General features: G+C 48.2%; 2 protein-coding genes across 4 annotated transcripts in view; one reads left to right on the top strand and one right to left on the bottom strand.

Annotated features, from left to right (window-relative positions):
- The window catches only part of LOC119174585 (urocanate hydratase), a 60,794-nt gene extending 46,536 nt beyond the window's left edge, over positions 1-14,258 (top strand). For both annotated transcript variants that reach the window (XM_075895399.1, XM_037425569.2), the window contains 4 exons: positions 822-903; positions 11,659-11,707; positions 12,440-12,490; positions 13,936-14,258. In XM_075895399.1, coding sequence (XP_075751514.1) covers positions 822-903; positions 11,659-11,707; positions 12,440-12,490; positions 13,936-14,082 — 329 coding nt within the window. In that variant the 3' untranslated portion in view covers positions 14,083-14,258. The remainder of the gene's footprint in view (positions 1-821; positions 904-11,658; positions 11,708-12,439; positions 12,491-13,935) is intronic.
- MED20 (Mediator complex subunit 20) lies at positions 527-21,720 on the bottom strand. Of its 2 annotated transcripts, none has more exons than XM_075895402.1 (5): positions 21,595-21,720; positions 21,344-21,486; positions 20,406-20,656; positions 18,876-19,090; positions 527-574 (listed from the first exon to the last, which is right to left on the bottom strand). In XM_075895402.1, the coding sequence occupies exons 1-5, from the start codon at positions 21,606-21,608 to the stop codon at positions 529-531; spliced, it is 669 nt and encodes a 222-aa protein (XP_075751517.1). In that variant the 5' UTR covers positions 21,609-21,720; the 3' UTR covers positions 527-528. The 2 variants fall into 2 exon arrangements, with proteins under 2 accessions (XP_075751517.1, XP_037281467.1); XM_037425570.2 differs by lacking the exon at positions 527-574 and adding an exon at positions 17,725-18,063.
- Between the last annotated feature and the right edge of the window lie 133 nt (positions 21,721-21,853).

Here is a 21,853-nt window from a genome sequence, read left to right as displayed (position 1 = left end):
GAAAGAAAACAAACACTCTAGTATCAAAACGCCGGATCACTTCTGTGGCTACCTCGACCTTGTTTGGCTTGGCTATGTTGATGCTGCTTCTAACTAGCTACACCTCAACGAAACTTATGAAGCTAGATAAGAGAGTTTCATATTATCTGCGATTCTATACGTAATAAGGAGGACAAACATTCTCTCTGTGAAGAATGGAACACTATTTCAAATTTACCATATCTGCATACCTAACCATGTTGTGCACTAAGGACGCCCCGCCGCGGTGGTCTAGTGGCTAAGGTACTCGGCTGCTCACCCGCAGGTCGCGGGTTCAAATCCCGGCTGCGGCGGCTGCATTTCCGATGGAGGCGGAAATGTTGTAGGCCCGTGTGCTCAGATTTGGGTGCACGTTAAAGAACCCCAGGTGGTCGAAATTTCCGGAGCCCTCCACTACGGCGTCTCTCATAATCATATGGTGGTTTTGGGACGTTAAACCCTACAAATCAATCAAATCATGTGCACTAAGGACCTTATTTGCTCTTACCTTTAACTTTGACTTGTAGTGCTCGATACCATCGGTTGAACCAGCCACCTGCATGACGTCACCGAAGTTAAAAAAAAAGTTTAAGTATCAAGACTTGCATTTCGATGGAACATTCGGAAGTAGTATTCCTGTATTACATATAAATTATCAAATTATAAAGCTGATCAGAACCACGTAAAACTTGCGACTGAAATTCTAGCAGCATCCAAACACTCCTATTTCAATGGGAAAACACGCCATATATTCCCACAAACTTGTCACGTTGCTTCGTTTTGGTAATCTTTTTTTTTTTCAGATATGGCCGTGCAAAACTTTGTCGGAGATGCTCTGAGGGGAGCGACGTGGGTGGCTCTTCACAATGGCGGAGGCGTTGGCTGGTGAGTACACTTAACAAAAAAAATCACTTCTACTTTTCCACACTTGGAACACTTTCGGAAATTGTACATGTTTCTGTACGCGACTTGTTTTTTTTTGCTAGTTGTGTCGACTGGTGGTAAAGAAAAAGCAAAATATATTGAAGTTCAAATTAGCTGAACCAGCTACATAATGAACGCGTTTTCATTTAATGTGATATTTTGGTACTGTTTCATATGGTCACTTTCCTATTTCATATGGTCAAGCGAGTGTCTTGACGTGCCACTTTTTGTGAGTCACGTCAAAAGGGGTTGGACCTCCATGTTACGATGCACCGAACCCACAAATCTTTCTCCAAGGCATCTAAACACCGCAAGTAGACTCGCTTCGAGTGCTTGTGCTCCATATACATAAGGGCGGGTCCGGCTCTGCTAGCCCACCTTGGCTTCAGAACACAGTCGCACAGCTCACTCACCTCATCCTATGGGTGGCCAACCGCCGCAGTGGCTTCAAGGAACATGACACCTTGCGAATGGTGCAAGCTCTTCTATATAGTCGCATAACATATGAAACTCCTTAGCCCAATCTAAAGACAGCGGAGGAACAAAAACTGAATTTACTTATACGGAAAGCCACAAGGCTTGCCCTAGGACTGCCACCAAATGCTTCAACGGACCGATTGCTTCGAATGGATGTTCACAACGCATGGGAAGAGCTCGCCGATGCACACCTCATTCAGCCAGGTCGAGAGCTTCGAGCTCTCACGCACTGGACGAGCAGTCCTCCGACGCACAGGATACACAACCATCCTGGAACCCGACGACGAACAGAAGTTAAGATACCGTCGCAGATCCACGAATGCCTGGAAGTTCAGCGCATCCCTCGCAACATGCATCCTGAACATCATCGAGGAAGGCGACTTGCCATGGTAAAGAACGTCCTGAACAACCACCGCAATGACCCGCAGGCACGATACGTGGACGCTGCCAAGTATCCGGGACGTAGCGCCTTCGCGATTTGCGTCACAGACCACAAGGGGGTGGCACTATAGCGATAGCGACTATCCGGGCCAAACGCGCGGATGCAGCTGAAGAGACCGCCATAGCACTGGCCACCCAAAAGAGCGAGGATCCCATAGTGGTGTTCACCGACTCCCAAACAGCGGCACGCAACTATGTGAAAGGAAGGATTGCCACAAGAGCGATAAAGTTTCTGAAACGCGTCGACATCTTCCCCCACACACCTGCATTATCTGGGTTCCGGGTCACGAGGGCCTCGAAGGGAATGAAGCGGCACATGCCATGGCCCACGAGTGCATCAACCGGGCTTCCCCAAACGAAATTCCGGACACATCCCACACCAGGACACCGACAGAAGAAACCGAAGCGGTGCCTTTAGTCTATCACGAACTACTGCAACACCATCGACTACAACGCAGGTTTTACCCTCCCCCGCATCCCAAACTTTCCAGAGATGAAGGCACGGACTACAGGCGGCTTCAAAGCAATACATTTACGCATGGCGTTCTAATGCATCACCTCAAACCAACGTCATATGACTACATCTGCTCGCACTCTAATGTGACAGACACCCTAGCCCACCTGCTACTGCAACATTCACTCTTTGACCACATAATAAACATTTCTCTCTCTCTCTCAAAATAAACGTAACCAAAAAGTAAGTGGAAGTGTATACCTAGCGTGAGATCTCAATGTTTATAAGAAAACAAAGCACGAATAATTTAACAATAAATAAATATGAATTTACTTACTTTTTTTAAATATATCACAATAAAACAAGCATATCAACGCACGTATCATAAAATGATTTTTGTTGCACTAAATGCTGAGTGTCTTCAAGCACGAGCTCGTACAGCTCCGCTGTTAAAAGCTGAATGTTGTTGTTACAGTGCGCTGTCGTGATTTTTTTTTTTCGCTACAACGCGCGAAGAACATGTAGTATGCGCTACGACCGATTGCAGACAGAAATCGCCGAGAAATTCGATTATTTCTCAGACGCAGTGTTCTCTAAATTTTTGACGTAGGCTGCACCCGCGCCTCCTGGCTGTACCTGCGTTTTGTATTGGCCTCGAGGCAAGGCCTCCTGGATCGCGCCCCGATCCAGGCGGTCGTGCTCGAGGACATATCATGGCGCCACCTACATGAAGACGTCGCTAATAGGATGCCGGGTTGTGTTGTCTGCTAGAACACCACATTTTCGGCGCTTTTGCTGCGGACACCGTGCGTCCTTCCGTTTGTTTTGAAGCTCAGCGCTTCAAGAAGCGCTGAGCTTCAAAAGACCTGACGGTACGGGCAAGCAAACTACGAATCGGTTTCCCCGGTGGCACTCTCGTGTCTAATTTGCATCGTAAAATCGCGACTAAGAACCGGTGCAGCCATGACGATGCAAGTGGTGTTGGGAAAGTAAAGCTGCCGTATTCCACACCTACTACGCAGCAAGGCGAGCGCACGCATCCTATCTGTGACGTCAAAACGATCGCAGCGCTGGCCTCTCTAGTGGAGGCCCTCACGGCCAATACGTCACCGGTGCCAGCACCGACAACGATAACGAACTTTTGCCATAAAGGCTTCGAGAAAAACCACTAATACCCATACGGCACAAATAAACGTCACTGAGTGAAATTCCACTCACGCCCATTTCACTCGCGCGATTTCATTTACTTTAGCTTTAGGCCAAACTTGAATAAACATTTTTCTTTATATTTTACATAACAAGTGTTCATCGCGAGCATTTGCTTAAAGAGTCGAGGCCGAAGACAAATCATTTTATAATAATTTTGCTGTCGATTCAAACATTGCCAATGTTCATAATTTAATTGATTGCATTGTCATTCGCTTGAGCAGAGCAGCCTTGCCGGCTGTTTATTGAAACATGTACTTGACGTGACACGTACGCGACCGTGTGCAAGTAGACAGTGAGGGTACGGTATGTAGGTTGTCAAGTGTGAGGCCCACGGGACGGCTTTATGCTCTCCCATGGTAGAGTACCAAGTACTTTAAATCGTTACCCCTTTATTCTAAACACAGGTTTGGTGTGTCTGTAGATGTTGTGTTCCGTCACGATGTAATGTTGGATTGTAATAATGTTCACTGTTCATGAGAATAAATTTCACTAAACACAGGGAAAGGGACGGTTTTATGCTCTCTTACAGTAGAGTGCGAAGTACTCAAAATCGTTAACCGCTTTTAAGAATACTCACGCACACAGGGTGGTGGTGAAAAACTTTGTTCGTCAGAAGGCCAAAAAGTAAAGTAACATTTAAAAAATTAAAAAGCAGCTTTGTGGGCGGCCTTCAGGCTGCTGGTTGTGGCGTCCAGGCAGTGCCTAGCCGCGACATCCTCCACCCAAGTCACCAGCCGAAGTTGCAGGTCCGGCCTGGTGCTGGACAAAGCAGCCTCACACTGCTGCGGACTTATGAGGTGCCAAGAGGCAGGGGCAAGTGTGCCGGACAGGAGTAAAATATGTGCTCATAGTTGTTGATTGAGCTGCCACATAAGCGGTAGGCCGGCGGGTACATTCCGGGGTGGAAGAGGGCAAGACGTGCAGGAGTAAGGAAGGTGCGGGCCTGAAGTTGGCGCCACAGGTGTTGTTGGTGCTAGGAAAGGGATTGGTGTGGTGGGGGGGGAAGGTGGTGTGGGAGAGGCGGTATTGCAATGTGATGCCATGGCACGTCGCGTCTCGCGTATTCATCCCGGGCGGGGGCGGGCTTGCTCGGTCGGTCGAATCGCGAGCGATACAATTGGCCGCCTCCTGTCCTGGATGATCCGCGTGAGCGGGTATCCAGATGATATCAATGGGGCGAGTGATTGATTGATTGATATGTGGGGTTTAACGTCCCAAAACCACTACATGATTATGAGAGACGCCGTAGTGGAGGGCTCCGGAAATTTAGACCACCTGGGGTTCTTTAACGTGCACCCAAATCTGAGTACACGGGCCTACAACATTTCCGCCTCCATCGGAAATGCAGCCGCCGCAGCCGGGATTCGAACCCGCGCCCTGCGGGTCAGCAGCAGAGTACCTTAGCCACTAGACCACCGCGGCGGGGCTATGGGGCGAGTGGAAATGGTGCGGCTGGGGGTGCCACTCGTCCTACCGCATAGTTGTATACCGCGGGTTTAGAGTCGGAAAAAACGTATTCTGCTCTGAGATTTGTGTAATGGCGAGGGTAATAGCTGTCTCTTCAGCCTCAACAGAGGTGGAAGTACAGACGGAGGCGGTAATGATAGGTCGGAGGGAGTTCTCGGTGACTGCGAGGTCGTGGGCTGCGTATTGGCGATACGGGGCGGAATTCACATAAGCCACGTCGGGTTGCCGTCTGAACTTACACCATAGCACGGAGGCTCGCGCTGCTCTACAGGAGGGGTGGTGTTCGGTATGCATATTCTTTGGGAGGGGATCGATGGCTAGAAGGGAAGAGACGTGGGAAGGGATGGGCAGTGAGATGGGAAAAGGCAAGAAAGGGGAGAGTTTAAGGGTGGAGAGAAGTGTGCGACCTGGCCGTGTGCGAGAGAGAAGGAGGAGCTGGGCCGTGCGATGGACCTCCGTCAGCTCCGTGAGGGAGTTGTGGACACCCATCGACTAAGGCCTTACCATCGACAGTAGCCGATCCGTTGAGGTAGATGTGGGAAGGGACAGGGCCGACTTATACGCCTGACGAATAAGGCAGTTGACTTTGTATTCCTCGGTGCAAGAAAGGAAGAGATACGGTAGAGAATAAACAAAGCGGCTGAGAACAAAGGCCTGAACCAGGCGGCGGAGGTCGTGTTCGCGCATGCCGTGGTGGCGGTTCGCAATGCGGCGTATGAAGTGCATGGTACTGTTGTACAGCGTCGCTGAGTTGAGTGATGAGGGTAGTGTGCTTACCATTGGACTGGAGAAAAAGTCAAAGGTTGCGAAGGGTAGAGGCGAGAGGAAGTGGTGTGCCGTCAACGGAGATGGTGAGTGGAGGAAGAGACAGGGGAGCCACTCCCCGAGGCAGGAGGAGCAAAAAAAAAAAAACCAGATTTGGTCGCAAAGCAGCTCAACTCGATAGCTCGGGCGTGAGATGTCACCGCGTCCACACACGACTGGAGAATGGTCATGTCACCAAGATTCCCGGTGGTCACCCGAAGGGTGATGTCATCGGCATAGAAAGCATGAGATAGAGCTGGTATTGTGCTAAGCTTGCGTGTCAGTGGGAAGAGGGCGCCTTTGTTGCCTAAGGAGAAAGAATGCGAAGAAAGTGGGCCGTATGAAATTTCTGCGGTGCGGTGGGCGAGGAAAGCGGTGATGTAAGCATGTACACAGCGTCCGACGTCAAGGGAGGAGAGAGCGTCCAGAATAGCTGTGTGGTGTACATTGTCGAATGCTTTGGTTAGGTCCAGCGCCAGGATAGCTCGAGTGCGTTTTTGGTGGGATGGCTGTAAGACATCCTCTGAGAGCTGGAGCATGACATCCTGGGTCGACAATTGCGGACGAAAGCCGAACATGAAGTCCGGATATAGGTTATGGTCGTCGAGGTAGGCTTGGAGGCGGGCCAGGATGACATGCTCGAACAGCTTGCCAAAGCAAGGTGTCAGAAAGATCAGGCGGAGATGCTCGAGGGAAATGGGTTTGCCAGGTTTATGGATGAAAGAGACACGCGCATGGGTCCAAGAGGAGGGTACGAGTTCCAGCCTGCCAATGTGTATTGAGAAGGTCAGCAAGGGCTTCGAGGGAGGGGGTATCTAGATTGCGGAGAGTCTTGTTAGTAATGCGGTCCGCCCCCGGAGCCGAGGTTGTGCGGAGCTTGAGTAGCACAGCACGAACCTGACCCAAATAAAAGTCAGCATCAAGGTCGCTGTTGTAAGAGCCGGAGTAAGCAGCAAGAGGAGTGTGGGGGGTCGGTGCAGAGGTGGCGGTCCACGAGGGTCACTAGAAACTCAGTATCGGTTAGTGAAGAAGAGTGAAGTAGAAGGGAGACATCCTTGCGCTGGGATGCTTTGGCATGGGTGGAGTCAAGCAGCACCCTGAGAAGCGATAAAGTGTCGCGGAGGCCAAGCTTGCCGGCCATGCGGTCGCACGCTTGACTCCACTGTTGTCGTAGAAGAGGCGCGATTATGTTTCTGGGCCTGCCATCGGCGGTAGACAGCGTGATAGGCGTCCCAAAGGTGCAGCAGACGGCTGTCTGCCGTAGTGGAGTGTGGCGCTGCAGGGAGTGTGGATGTAGCGGTGCGGCCACCTGCCAAAATGGTCTCAGTACCGACTGAGAGGTCCGTGATAGCAGGAGGAGAGGAAGCAGAGAAACGAAGGGAGCGAGCAAGGGAGGGGAGTGGGAAAGTGGTGCAAAGAACGTAGTGATCGCTACCGAGGGAGATACCCGTATTACACCAGAATGAGTCGGCTGCATTTCTGGCGAGTGCAAGGTCGGGATTGATGTCTCGTTGGACACTGGATCCGATTCTGGTAGGGCGAGTGAAGTCGTTAAGAATCGATAGACGTTCGTTGCGGATGAAGTTCCAGAGTGAGTGGCCCTTGCGGGTATTCTGGGGGTAGCCCCAGCTGGTATGGGGGGCGTTGAAGTCGCCTAGAATTACAAGGCAAGCGGCCGGCGCAGGAATGCGCTTTGCGTAGGACGAGGAGTAGAGGGGCAGAAGGAGCTTTGGGAGGGTTGTACACATTGAGGACAAAAAGGCTTGCCTCAGTGTGACGGCGAGGAACGATTTCAAGGAGGAGATGGACACATTCCGAAACGTCCAACTGGTGCAGCACCACAGTAAGGTTACGGTGCACCAGCATCGCAACGTTTGGGTGGGCCACAGAAGATTGATGAAAGGCGGTGTAATCGCGAAGTTTCACGGGACTTAGTGCTTCCTGAAGTGCTATTATACAGAGAGTAGTGTCGGGAGGGATGTTCTGGAGGTGGAGTGGAAGGACGCTCCGCTTGGCGCGGAACCCCCGACAGTTCCACTGCCAGAGATTAAGGTGCGGGTGGTGCCTGGCCATGATCAATGGCAGGGAGACCGGGCGAAGGTGGTGTAGGTGCCGGGGTGAGCGGGGCGGGGAGCGAGCGATGCGCAAGGGTGGCCTCAGTGGCGCTCTGTCGGGTCTCTAAGGCAGCTACCCTGGCGTCTAAGGCGGCGAGGTGGGAGTCGATGGCGGCCACGCGCGTGTCGATAGGGGCTACACGCTCTTCAAGTCGCGTGAAGCGGGTCATGATGCGCAGTTCGAACGACTCCAAGAAGCAGGCTCCAAGAAGCAGGCTGTTTCGCGAACGACGTAACGCTCGTGTGGGGCGATGGCGTCGGAGGAGGGTGATCGGCGTTTCTGGGGAGGGGGGGGTCGACGGGTAGGGGAAGAGACGCGCGATGATACAGCCGATAGTGGCGTGTTCATGGACTCCTCAGCTGGTGCAGGTGGAGACCGCGTTTGTGTAGGGGTGGGAGCTGGGGAAAGAGGAGCGGGAGAGGACAGACGTGCAGCGCGGCCTGCAGCTGACGCGTCAGCTCTTGAATATGGAGCTACTGGGCAGTTATAGTGGCCTCGAGAGCCGCGATTTTGGGATCCGACGTGAGAGGCTGCGTTGTCGAGCTTACCAGTGGTGTGGCTGTGGTGGTGGTGTTAGTGGTGGAGGGGACGGCGGACGCCTCGGACCTGGGCAGGGGCGGGAAAGAGACGGAGCGGTGGTGGCTGGAAGACCGGGCACCGCGGGATGTAGACCGGTGGCGGGAAGGCCGGGAGCTCTTGAGGATGGGCCCGGTAGGTGGTGCTGGTGCCGGAGGCTGGGGCTTGGAGCTGGACGAGGGTGACGGGCCACTCTTGTTGAATCAGAGTTTGCACGGACGTGACCCCTTGACGCGGTCTTCTCTGCACGGGATGCAGCATGGGACGCAGGTCGGAAGCTCAACTCTCTCGTGGGTCTGGCCGCAGCGGCAGCAGAGGGCGAACTTGGGCTTGATGAAGACGTCCACGCGATGGCCAGGAGTCCAGCAGTTAATGCAGGCCTTAGCTTTCGGGCGGAACGGGTGGCAGCGGTAGACGCCGCAATTGAAAACGATCGAACAGGGAGGATAGTAGTGCCGACAAAGGTAATTAGGATGGATTTTTAGCGCCCCACCCGGCGCGCGTCGGCGCTGGCGTAGGGGGTGTTCAAATTTATAGACTGGAGATCTTGGATGATCTCGTCCTGTGTTTAAGAGTCCACGGCATTGTAGATGATGCTGCGGAGGGCGTTGTCTGATGCTGCCATGTAGGCAGCACAATAAGTGAGTTGCTGTATGGATTGATGCGTACACGGGCAGCGGTGCGGGCGGCTGCGTAGTCGATGTTGGCGAGACTGCAGAGTGTTTGGAGCAGGACACCGTTAGTTGTAGTGCGGAGGTCAAGTCCCCCTCCCTGTCTGAAGACAAAATTGAAGTACTCTGCAGGTCGAGGGAGGGGAGCTTGACAACGAAGAGTGGGAGCACTAGGGGTGATGTTCGGCGGTCGAGTAGTCTCCCTCCTGCAACGGGGTCGAGGAAGGTGGCGTCGAAGTGATGGGCTGGTAGGCCGCGGCTGCACGGTGTGCTTTCACTGCACGGATCCAGCGTGAGTCAGCTTCGAATTCAGCTGGGGTGATGGATTCACCGTCGACTTGCAGTATTCCATTCTCAAAATAGCCAAGCCTCATTTGGGCCGCAAACCCAGCGTCGCGCTCTGCGCATTGACGCCACAAAGACAAACGACCCTCGTGTGTCACCGTCTGCGTAGCAGTGCCACACCAGCGGGAACCTCTACACGAGAACCGTGGAGGCGAGGTGGACTCCCCGGTGTTCCCTTCATCTTAGCCGTGTGAGCATACGACTCCACTCACACGTTGCCCGTGGCGGACCTCTTGGAGGTGGGGAGCGCATGATCCGAGGTCGCGGCTCCAACTAGGCTGAATTACGTGGGCGCGCCACCACCCATACCGTACAGGCACCTGAATCATGGAATGGACCGCAAACCTCTGCCTGGCGTGCAAGGACCGACTCCTTAGCCGCGGCATCCACATACGCTGGATTACAGAGGGACGCAAACACCTCCACCCAATGCTGCCTAGTCTGTCTGGTCCTGTCACAAGGAATGCGTTCCTAATGCCAGCGCTTCTGAGTCGTCAGATTACAGGAGCATACCATTCTCCTAGCCATTCCGGCACTGTTCTGTTCGCATAGCGAACTATGGTGTTAACCTTCCTTAGGAACACAAAATGGCGGAGTGGACCAATGTCCATTCATGTGATCTTTATTCCTTTTCTTTTCTAAGGTACTTCGCCCCCAGACGCTGGGTTACAGAGGCTCGCCACCACCTCCAGCGTGGAAACAACCGGGTACCCGTCCAAAGAACACACCTGCCACAAACAACCGGGTACCCATCCAAAGAACACACTCGCCACAATTAATGTCCAATCGGAGTCTTTTGTCTTTCATTGCCCATTAGCATAGATTGGCATGTTCCAGTAGGAAACACCAGTTCATCGCTCCCGGCTTTGCACCTCCCCAGGTTTTTCTCCAGCACAGCGCCTCGATGAGCGCCCGCGTCAACGCCGCCGCCAGTATAAGCGTTAGCGCCCAGTGCTTAACGCATCAACGCATGGTTTCCTTTAGCGGGAGATTGAGTAATATTTTAGATGTAGCTTATGGCGGAGTTCGATCCGGTGTGCGGCGTGACCACCCTTACTGCGCATGCAAAAGCTGGACCCAAGCACTGCCAGAACGCGCTCACGCGCTATCCCGTTCCGGCCTGTGTAAGGGGCTGGGTAAGACGCTGTGGCCTCTCCCCTTTACACTCCCTGTGATGTGATGGTGTCGGGGAACGAGATTCTCCATACACGCGATGAACAGACGCGTTGTACCCTCTCCCGATCTCCTGGCCACTCCATCGCCAGAGGGGTGGGAGGCAGCTCTGACCTCCACCAGCTTGGCAATTCAGCTCCAGGCCGTACAAAGGGCAGAGGAGGTGGCCACCAGGTTCAGCCTGGCGGATCACCTACCTCCATGAGTCTGGCGACAATAAAGTTGTGTTCTCTCTCTATCCCAGGCAGAACGCGCTGGCACGCGTTTGGCCCTGCTAAGTGGCTGTGTAAGAGGTTGTGGCCTCTCCCCTTTACACTTTCTCAGCAATCACGCGATGGCGTCGGAGAACGAGATTCTGCAGACGCGCGATGAGTCCGCGTGCTCCCGCGTGGCGTGGCGATGAGCCCGCGTGGCGTGCTCCAACAAGAGTTCGGGACGAGTAACAGCAACAGATACTTCAGTGAATTCATGGTGGGCTACACTTGCAAGGACGCGTTAACATCGCGCAAGGTGCACGTGATGAGGGGAATTTTAGGTCGACCCACGCTCCTTCGCATGCTGCCGACTGTTCCCTTTAAACATGGTGTATTTTTTTCTTATTTCGCACATATCGTCAGGGCACCGAAGCGCGCATGCGGTGAAAGCTTTACTCAAAGCGATGAATATTGCAAAATCACCAGAGTTTCCCTTTAAAGATCGCTTGCAGAAACATGCAGAGCATTAGTGCTACGGGTCAGTTATACATTTACAATGAGCTCATGAATTTTTAGCATCGCTTTTCTCTCCGTCACGTACCACTGAAGCTCAGACATGCCAGACGGCGTTTGAGATTGGATTGACTTGGCTAGCACGAAGGAAAATTGACACTGATTGCAGGAATTCAATGAAGCAATACCGAGGCATGCAGCTACAAGTGCGCAAGTTAACTGATAACAACGTGGTCCCTCATCTAACCTTGAACCTTCCTTATTATCTTTGCCACAGGGGAGAAGTCATCAACGGAGGGTTCGGTTGTGTTCTGGATGGAACCAAGGTAAGAGAAAAGTAGTGGGTATTCTTACTTTCTATGAACCTATTTATTCAATATGTACTAAATATACTAACTGCAACGAAACGCCTTCGGTTCATGTTTAACCTACATATTCAGTAAGTTGCACTTAGTTTATTAACTTTGGCTCATGCATTTATGTTTTATGCTTTAACGTACACACCACATATTTTTCTCATATCAATACGTGACTGAGAAATATTGCGCAAGCTATGTTAAGTTTATACCGACCTACCTACCTACCTACCTACCTACCTACCTACCTACCTACCTACTTATCCACTCAGCCACCCACCCACCCACCCACCCAACCACCCGCCCGCCTGCCTGCTTCCTTCCTTCAAGTGGTCTTTAAGGTAATTACGGAGTTAATATATCAATGAAGAAGTTAACAAGCCTGCGTGTATTTCACAAAAACAAATTATTGAAAGATGAGTACTCAAATGAAAGATCACAGCTGTTCAAAAGTTTGCAGCCAAATGCATGCCAGTAAAAGGTAATTTAATGAAGCAAAGGATAATTAGAACGTATTAGATTCATCACAGCCATTATGTATCACTGAAGAACATCAGTTAGCATTCACAGAAATTTCCTGCTCCCATCACAAATGATCACTAAAAAATAAACGATTTGAAGTCATGAATCGTTATACAGATAGGTGCGAGTGACACTGTGATCAACTACTCAAATGTTGTCAATGTTGGCTGTTTGTTTCAGGAAGCAGATGGGCGTTTGACAACACTTCTCTCATGGGACGTCAACAACGGGGTGAGTGGTAGTCTTTGACATCGTGTGTTGTCAGACCGTCATGTCACGGTTCGGAAATAGCAGAGCCATGTATCAATTGATGTCAGTGGGTCGTTAAATTTAAATTGATTACTGCTTGCGTATCCACGTCACGTGACTTTACAACTGATCGAGTTTAGACAAAAAATAAAAGCTTAATTACGTCACCTTATGTACAGAATCATCAGTAAAACTACTTCATGCGTTATCGCAATCATGCGAACGGTAAAGTGGGGCCCTGCAACACTTCTACGACGGCCTTAATTAGCCCCAGAATGTGAGCAGCAATTATTGACGAGACGTATGCAGCAAAAATATGTAAATCGGTGCACGAAAAGTAAAGTTATGGGCCCTCAAAGTTGAAAACTCGAGCAGACAATGACGAGAAACGTTCCCTTCCGAATTTCATTTGCCTGCTGCAATGAAAGTTCGCTTCCAATCACAGCGCGCGTCTTACAAAGACATACCGGAATTGTCGCCTCATGGTGGCATTCACACAATACCTCGCTACCACTCTTGTTAGCATGGTTACTATGAACCACGTGTATGAGTAGCAGATGCTCCCACGGTCACACTGTGTAAGATACATACGTATGCTTTTAGCGAGATTACTTCTCGGCTTGCATGCCAGATGCGTTCTATGGCAACACTGACACCCGCCACCTGTTGCATTTTGGGCTCATCAAAAATGCATCATGTGGTTCCACCTTTAGTTGCTGGCGTACCACAGCCTCCTTCGCAAGCTAAGCGTTCCTTGTTCTGAAAATACACCATTTAGAAACAGGAATGATTTCTTTTTGAGATAGTATAAAAAGGATTTTTACTGTTTTTAGCATTCACTCGTATGGCTTAGTTACCACAATATAAATATCGCATGCCATTTGTCGCATCAAGCCAATAAAAAACGTACGGTCATTGTTGTCACGTCACATGCTATGGCGTCGCTTTCTATAACAAAAATAGCCGACGGGTGTCGCCATAGTCTGAAATCAAGGTAGTTTGTCCCGTGAATTAAAATTATAACAGTGTCGATTTCGGCGTTGCCATTCGCACAATGATGTTGGCGCGTTCCACAGCACCTGAAGAACCGATGAAAAATAAATGCTCAAGCAGTGTCACAGGGTCTCTTTAATAACTATCCCTTTTCATGAAATAGTTGTGGCATCATTCTCTCGATGATGCTGCTTTACATTTTTAAGATTTAGCTTGGCAAACCTGTCGGCGATTCGGGAGGATGATGCAATGCCAGTGAATATTCTTGTTGTCAACGTCGTTCACTTCTTCCTAGTACACTTTATTATTTGCATGAATACGATAACGCATCCAAATCTTTTGCTGTAGCATTGAACTGATGTGAGTGAGTGCATAGAAAGCAGGCTCGTCCGCTCACTCACTCACTGGACAAATAATTTTTCTTCGTGCTACAGGTGTGTCGAAGAAGTTGGTCGGGAAACAAGTACGCCTACGAGACCATCCAGCGAGCTATGAAGGACGATCCGGCTTTGCTGGTGACGCTTCCCAATGAAGCTGACGAACAGCTCTTAAAGAAAGTTCTGGCGGGAAAAAAGCTCTAGGCATCAATCAATAGCTCATCAGCCACAGCAGTTCCTAATCACCGCTTAGAAAACTGGGGCGTTATTCCAAACACTGTTGAAGGCAGGCTATAGCAGAAGTTACATGGCTCAATGCACAAGTGGCATCCTAAATCCTGTTAATTTTATTCAGAAAGAATAAATCCACGTCAATGAGACACACACCGCATCATTAATAAGCAGGGCAGCAAAATGAAGCATTGTTTTCAAACCTGTTGTCGCCTGTAATTTGTAGAAATCGAAGCCGTGATTCTGGCTGGTGAAAAGTATTTGAAATGCCGTTAGTTTTACGTTTAAATTTTTATGTGTTAATCTTATATGACCGTGCAGCACCTAGTACAAGATGGCATGTTAACGTTTTCATCCTGTTTTTTGCAACACTACAAAAAGAAAAAAAAAAACTGCTGTTTTATAGCTTCTTTCTTTATTGTGAAGTGACATTTAAACAAGAAACGATTGATATGTGGAGTTGAACGTACCAAAACCACCATATGATTATGAGAGACGCTGTAATGGAAGGTTCCGAATATTTCCACCACCTTGGGTTCTTTAACGTGCACCCAAGTACGAGCACACGGGCCTACAGAATTTTCGCCCCCATCGAAAAAGCAGCCGCCAAAGGTGGAGTTCAATCCCGCGACTTGCGGGTCAGCAGGCAAGTACCTTAGCCACAAGACCACCACGGCGGGGCAAACAAACGATTCCTCCAGTGTTTTTTGTCGATCAATGCAGAAAACTGCGATGTAGCTTCTGAAATGCATGCCGGCATCGAGAAGTATTCGTCTAAACTAGCGAGGTTGAGGAGTGGTGGTAATAATATTAACCAGTATTCCCAGTTTAGCCTCTACAGGTGTGTAAGGAAGAGGAACGCAAGGACAACCACGTCATCTCAGTGACTGAAGCATGCTAAATTAATTTGGAATAGCGAAGGGCTGAACTAGTTGGTATGTATTCATCCTAAAAGAGACAGGGCATGTTTGCACGCCCCGTCTCTTTTAGAATGAGTGCTCAGTTCAACCTGGCAATGAGGTCGTCGGTTGATTGATTGATTGATTGATATGTGGGGTTTAACGTCCCAAAACCACTATATGATTATGAGAGACGCCGTAGTGGAGGGCTCCGGAAATTTAGACCACCTGGGGTTCTTTAACGTGCACCCAAATCTGAGCACACGGGCCTACAACATTTCCGCCTCCATCGGAAATGCAGCCGCCGCAGCCGGGATACGAACCCGCGCCCTGCGGGTCAGCAGCCGAGTACCTTAGCCACTAGACCACCGCGGCGGGGCAATGAGGTCGTCGGCATTTACCATTATTTACCAATAGTCTGCAATTATATATTATGAAACACAGTTAATTTACCCACCAGCATTACAAGGGCTCTGCAAATGTTACGTTTAAACGCGTTCAACACATCAGCAGTAGGAACAAAACTGGACGCAAGTGCTTTGCAGCGAAGTAAATTACCAACGGCACCAACCTGTACTATCGTTCTACAGCGACACCAAAAGCACACGACGTTTTTCTTTGATTTCTTCATTTCTCTTTAATTTTGGTAACAATTATACAGACACTCGATTATGCATCTCTGCCGTCCTCATTGCCATCATGTTTAACAATTGTACGGACACTCGATACGCATCTCTGCCATCGTCACTGCCGTCATGTTCTCTATAAAGTCGAAGTCGACGTCACCCCTCGCCACGTATGCTTCATGTGCGAGCGAAAGCTTGTGAACGCTGCAGGCGGGCGCTGCTGCTCAGGCAGAGATAACACAGGCCGGGTGAAAGAGAGTAAAGCAGGGTTGCCATCTATCGGGTAATTACCCCACTTGTAGGGTATTTTCCGAAATGTTAAGGCCAGCATAGGGCTAGCAGGCTGGTGACGTGGGTAATTTGAGCATTTTGCTCATCATTGATGAGTAAAAAATGTAGAACATCCACGGACCATATTCGAAGGTTACAATCTTGGAGAGATCCAAAATGGAATTTTGATTCCAATGTCACAAGCACAAAAGATGAAAGATAATGCATCAAGCACCCTTGTGCTAAGTTTGATTTTTTTCTCGGAGGCATTTTTCCCCCCTCTCGGTCGTCTCCTGTCTGCTTGTTTTGTGGAAGAGTTTCAAATTTTGCCACGGTGGTCGGCTTCAGTTATTAAAGTAGAAGCTTTAGATGTTTCATCATACATGAAAAGCGATGGTCGGCGTCAATGTGAGTGCTACAAAAATCAACATGATATAATGAGGATGCATCATGATGTCATTGTGGCATAACATATTGCCAGAATTATCAATGTAATCATCGATAATTAACTATAGTTAGTAGTATTTATGCAGCTCACGATGCTCAAAACGGACAATGGTCATGGCCTCCGGGTTTTTAGCGTAGTCAGTGGAGAGAAAGGCGAGCGACTATCAGCTCACTTTTGACAGTTGTAAATTCTAAGCTGCATGCTGTGCTATTATTTACGGCTCACATGTTCTCGGTAGCCTCGATTGCCGGTCGGCAGCGTTTTCTGACCATGCTAAAAAAGCCTTGCAGAGCCCCTTTATTTATTTTGCGTGTTATTCACTCCCCTCCATTTTTTTATGTGTTAATGAGTACTTACCAGCAAACGACCATTTCTTAATACTTAACTATTACACTTCCTACGTTTGAAGAAGCACTGCCGTTTTATCACTGCAATTAGTGAAGCAGCCTTGGCGATGCTGGCGAAGCAACTTTTTTTTGGGGTGCATTCCACATCCTTTTTAATGGCAAAAGCTTCGGTGTGTAAAAATGTGTACAAATAAGTAGAATGGCATTCCCCACAAAAATTGGGCAAATCCCTTTACTTACACTGATCCACAGAAGATAAAGAAAGCTACGGACAGGCAGCAAACACCAATTAAGGTCGCTCCTTTTCGTTTGTTTACAGTGTAGCCCAATCCCCTCTATAATGCCAAAAGGCCCTGAAGGTACATAAACAAACAAATCACAATGCATGTGTACAGCATATAGTACAATGTTTTGTTGGTGATAACTTGTAAGTTAGGTTGAGTGCTGCATTCCATTTTGCCTTCATTATTACTGCTTTGTGGTCCGTGAAATGTAGAGCCAATGACTCTTTGATGGGATCTAGCCATTAGTTGGCAAATACAAGGTCTATGTACGTTTTCTTTATATATTGCGGTATTTGTAGAGGGGGAAACCACACAGACATTTGTCATGTTTATGCATGAATAGGCGAATATGCATGAATAGGCGAGTTTCCTACATTTCTCTTAGACGATAGACATGGTGCTGCCACCTACCTTAAAATCTTCAAAATATGGCCTCCAAGATTGTGCGTGCAGACTGAGGCCATCCTTTTGTTTTTTTGATATTACCGCCAGATGGCGCTTATGTATCACGCCGTGCCTCCAAAATCCTATTTACAGATTTTCTAGTTCAAAACATCAAATAAATGTTGTATTCTATTCACTCGCTCCAGACCATCATCTTTTGACGACATCTGCAGTCGAACCTGCAGATACGGAGCCAATTTTTTTATATGGATGACAAGATTTCTCGGATAAAATCCGCACCAATGCTGTGACTCAGCGTTGTGGTTGCGGCAGTACAAAAACTTCAGTACACAAGCATTATGTCACATTGCACCCTCAACTGCTCTTGGCTTTCATTCCAAGCATGGAAACTGAGACATTTTAGCTTGTATGTTTCAAATTACACCGGGGGGTAAGGATACCTCACATGCTCGCATGCGTGGAGCCGGGCTAACAGGTGCAGCAGCGATGTGCCTGACTTGCATGAATGTTTCATACATCACGAGACTGCCGCCAAAAGCAGATAAACACAACTCCGAACAGTCCTTCTGATGTAGGAGAGCAGAAAAAGACAAGAGGAACAGAACAAGAAGTTTCAGCGAAGCAAAGTCAAAGGATGTCCACAGAGCCACTATGTTTCCGGCTTGTCACTCTATGCTGCAGGAAAGAAGGGGACAGAGAGAAAGGGATAGAAGAAAGTAAGCGGTGGTGTCGTAATAATACGACCATGGCATGTGAGACATTGCACAACGTGCACATTGTATGTGGCAAGTGTAGAGACGGGCACATGCACACACACACACACACAGATCATGTGTCGAGATGCCACACATACAAACACGAGATACTATGCAGCAGGGCAGCTCACTCTTAATGTATAATTTTAACACCTCTTATGAAACATGTGGAATGAATATGCTATTAAAGATTATATTATTGCACAAATATTTTTCAATAGTGTTTCCGAATATCTATGGTACTAGCAGAATTGTCGGCAGTCGTGTGCTGTCACTACTGATATGCCCTTATGTGCTTCTCCCTATTCAAACAGCACTAAAATTCGTGATGCTGTTATTACAAAGAGTACAAGGCAGGCTTCAAATGTCATTGTGCTGAACAGATATCAACCCTAGATCATGTAAGACAGCTCCATATTTTGTAGCACCATCGCGTAAGCAAAAGTGCTGTTCTCTACCACAGCCTCATCGATGATGACAAGCATACCTGTTTTAATAAGTTCACCATCTGTCAATTACAGTTTACCTTGAACAGCAACGCCTTCTGTCTGCTTCACGACCCATAACACATTCAATCAACTGGCAGAACAAGAAGGAAATGTGAGAAAAAAGAAGACAGAGGATGTGAAATAGATAAAACAAAACCTGATAATGCAAGCAGGAACAACAAAACAAAGTGGGATGCATGTAATGAGAACGATGTTTATGACAGAAGTGGACAGCGAGGTTTACTTTGCGGGTGCTGTCACGGGTGTGGCGGATGCTCTTCGGAAATTGTTGAAGTGTTCCATGTACTGCTGGACGGTGTCCACAGGATTGTACAGTTCGTTCATGCGACCCTGAAGGTACTGGGGAGGACCCTGCACGGTGGAGCCCATGAAGCCTTGCAGGAACTCTCGCATCAGGTCCCAGCAGCTCGATGGGACCACACATGGCAGGTACTCAACCTGAGAAAAATGATCAATGTGGGAACATTCTGCTTTTACGTATGGCAATTCTTAAACAGAAATGTAAGAAAACAAAAGACTCCTGAATGATTGAGTAACCCTTTCACAACACTAAAGGTGCCATTTATGTCATGAGAAAATGTTTGGGCAAGATCGAAAAAAGAAAAAGAAATGAGCAGTATATAAATTTTACAAAGGTTGTCATGTGAAGCCTCTGGCTTTCCTAGAACACAATGCATAAGATACTTGCAGATAATGCAGATTGTGAATAAATAAATAAATATCCATATATGTATGGGAAAGAAGTGAACACTTTAAAGGCTTGCTTTTTTTGCTAGACACAATATTAATTAGATAAAATTATATTGTGCATGCATGTGTGTGTATATATCTGCATCATTTGCATATATCTTCTGCAATGACCGACATTGCTTTTTAAAGAAGACAAAGGCTTCACATGACAAACTTTATAGAATTTCATTGAACTGATATGGCTAAAATATGAAAAATAAAGGATTTCAAAATCCATATCGTCACACCGACATTGAAGCACTATAGTATCTGCATGAAATGGGCCTTCTTCGGTGGAAAATCTGTGCATGTGCACCGGCCTCTACGAGGCATGCGCCAAAGGTTTGGTGACCAAAACCCCACAACGGGTGCCGACCAAGTGAGATCTGGTCTCACGAACTTGCAAATACTGCTTCCAAAGCACAGCCACCTGTATCGACACATGCTGGTTTCAGGCGGCTGTGCCCAAAGACAGGAACGAATGCAGGCCTCCAAGATTGCCTACCAGCGTGCAGCAGACTCTTTCAGCGGACAAAGGCTAGTAGTTTTGATTTCGGTGATCTTCACCGGAAGTGCTGATCGAGTGAGAAAAATGCCCATTTAAAAATGAGACTAGCCTTCCAATAATGAAGATGTGGTTGCTAGATAGATGACAGTAGAGGCTTCAAAAATATTTTAACATTATGAACTAGTTTCATGTTTCATTTTACTCTCCAAATAAGGTTTTTTCTTTTTATTTTTTTTTACACAGTGCCGCACTACCAGCACAAGGACACTAAGAAATATGTATGTATAAGTGGGGTTGGCAGTGCTCAATCTTCTCAACAGACCTCAATCTATTCGAAACATGTACATTTTGTATGTCTGTATATATACACATACATATAAACACATATACAGCTTACATAGAGGAGGAGTCAGACCTCCCTCTCACTTCCTCCGGAATAAATTTGTGGCTACACTTTTTTATGTACATCTATTTTATTACTAAGCTTCATGTAAATGTTCGCATAGCGATGCTTACCTCAACCAGAATACCTCGAAAGCTTGGTCCCATTGAAACACTGCCCACTTTGATGAGGAAGTCTGCAAGTTCGTACCGGGGGCCACGCGATTCAATCTTGGGGGACTTCTTGGCGCTGTAGATGCCAGCCATCTTGAGCATGAGCATGTCGAAGGTGATGTCCGCGACGAGGCACATGCCGGTATCGAGCAGCGCGAAGCATGTTGCCGGGTGCTCAGTGTCGTGGATGATGTTCACAGAATGACTGGGATCTGAAAAGTGCCATATTTTAAAATTTTTTCAAAAAGTAACAAGTCCTGTGACCTTTTTCTTATGTGCTAAAACTATGATACGGTTATGAGGCATGCAGTAGTGTGAAACTTCGCCTTTACATTAGGCCATCGCGTTAAACAGGCGTTCACGCATTTCCCCTTAATCTGCCTTTTTCATTTTCCTGTGCTCTGATCTGCTCTTTTGGTAGGGGACAAAACAATCAGTATAGCCAGAAACAGAGCCTCCGAGATCAAGACGCGTTTCGCGACTTCCCCACTAGGGAAACAGCGCATGCGCCGTGGAACCGTAAAAAACATGCCACAAAACACGGCTGCCGTAGGCGGACTATCAAGCCCACGCCCTCGTGTTTGTAAACGTAACGCCACGGCTCGAGTCATCGTGACGGGCCGCTATTGAACAAGAAGGGAAATCGGGGCCGCTATTGATACAGTATTGAAGTGCGCACTGAACGTTTCCTGAAGTGTTCAAGTGTGTAAAAGTACTACACTACAGCGCGACACGCCAAAATGAGGTGCTTGATAGGACTTCCTGCAGCAATCTACAAGCAACACTGCACTTTTCATCAATAATGAGTTATAGAAACAGGAAGGATATGATGCTCGTACAGTAAGGCACGACGGTGCCAACTGACAGGCTGAGCAACGATAAGAAGCTCCTTTACTTACTAATATTAGGTGAACTGTAGTACGTTTCGCAGTCCACAGTGAATGTGCCTTCTCGAACGGCTCCCAACGTTTCAAGACGCTTCTGGAGAAGTTCCGCGGCTTGCTGCCCGCTTTTGCCTTCTGGTATTGGAAATTGATGAATGCTAGGGGAGGTTCGAAAAGAGCAACAACATTGACAGAACATCACTAACTTAGTTTGAGGAGAGGCTTGTCATGGCTGCAAGAATGAGTTAAAGTAACGGTTACCTTACCTCACGACGCCCATAGTGAAAACACAGCGAATCTGCGAGTAGAAACGCGAAACATTGACGAAATTCTTAGCTGCTCATTGCAGTGTGCGAAGTATACAAACTTGCGTGCGCCGCCATTACTGTAGCGACTGTCGCGCCACCTAATCTCATGCGCTTTTTTGGATGAGTTTGTACGCCAATTATTATAATTATCTTGCTATAAACTAAGCAAAACAATATTACTTTTTACACACATATAATGTAACTTGTATATTACATT

This window comes from Rhipicephalus microplus, chromosome 5 (genome assembly GCF_043290135.1).
Source record: "Rhipicephalus microplus isolate Deutch F79 chromosome 5, USDA_Rmic, whole genome shotgun sequence".
Lineage (NCBI taxonomy): Eukaryota > Metazoa > Arthropoda > Arachnida > Ixodida > Ixodidae > Rhipicephalus > Rhipicephalus microplus.
This window is presented reverse-complemented; position numbering and strand designations above follow the sequence as displayed.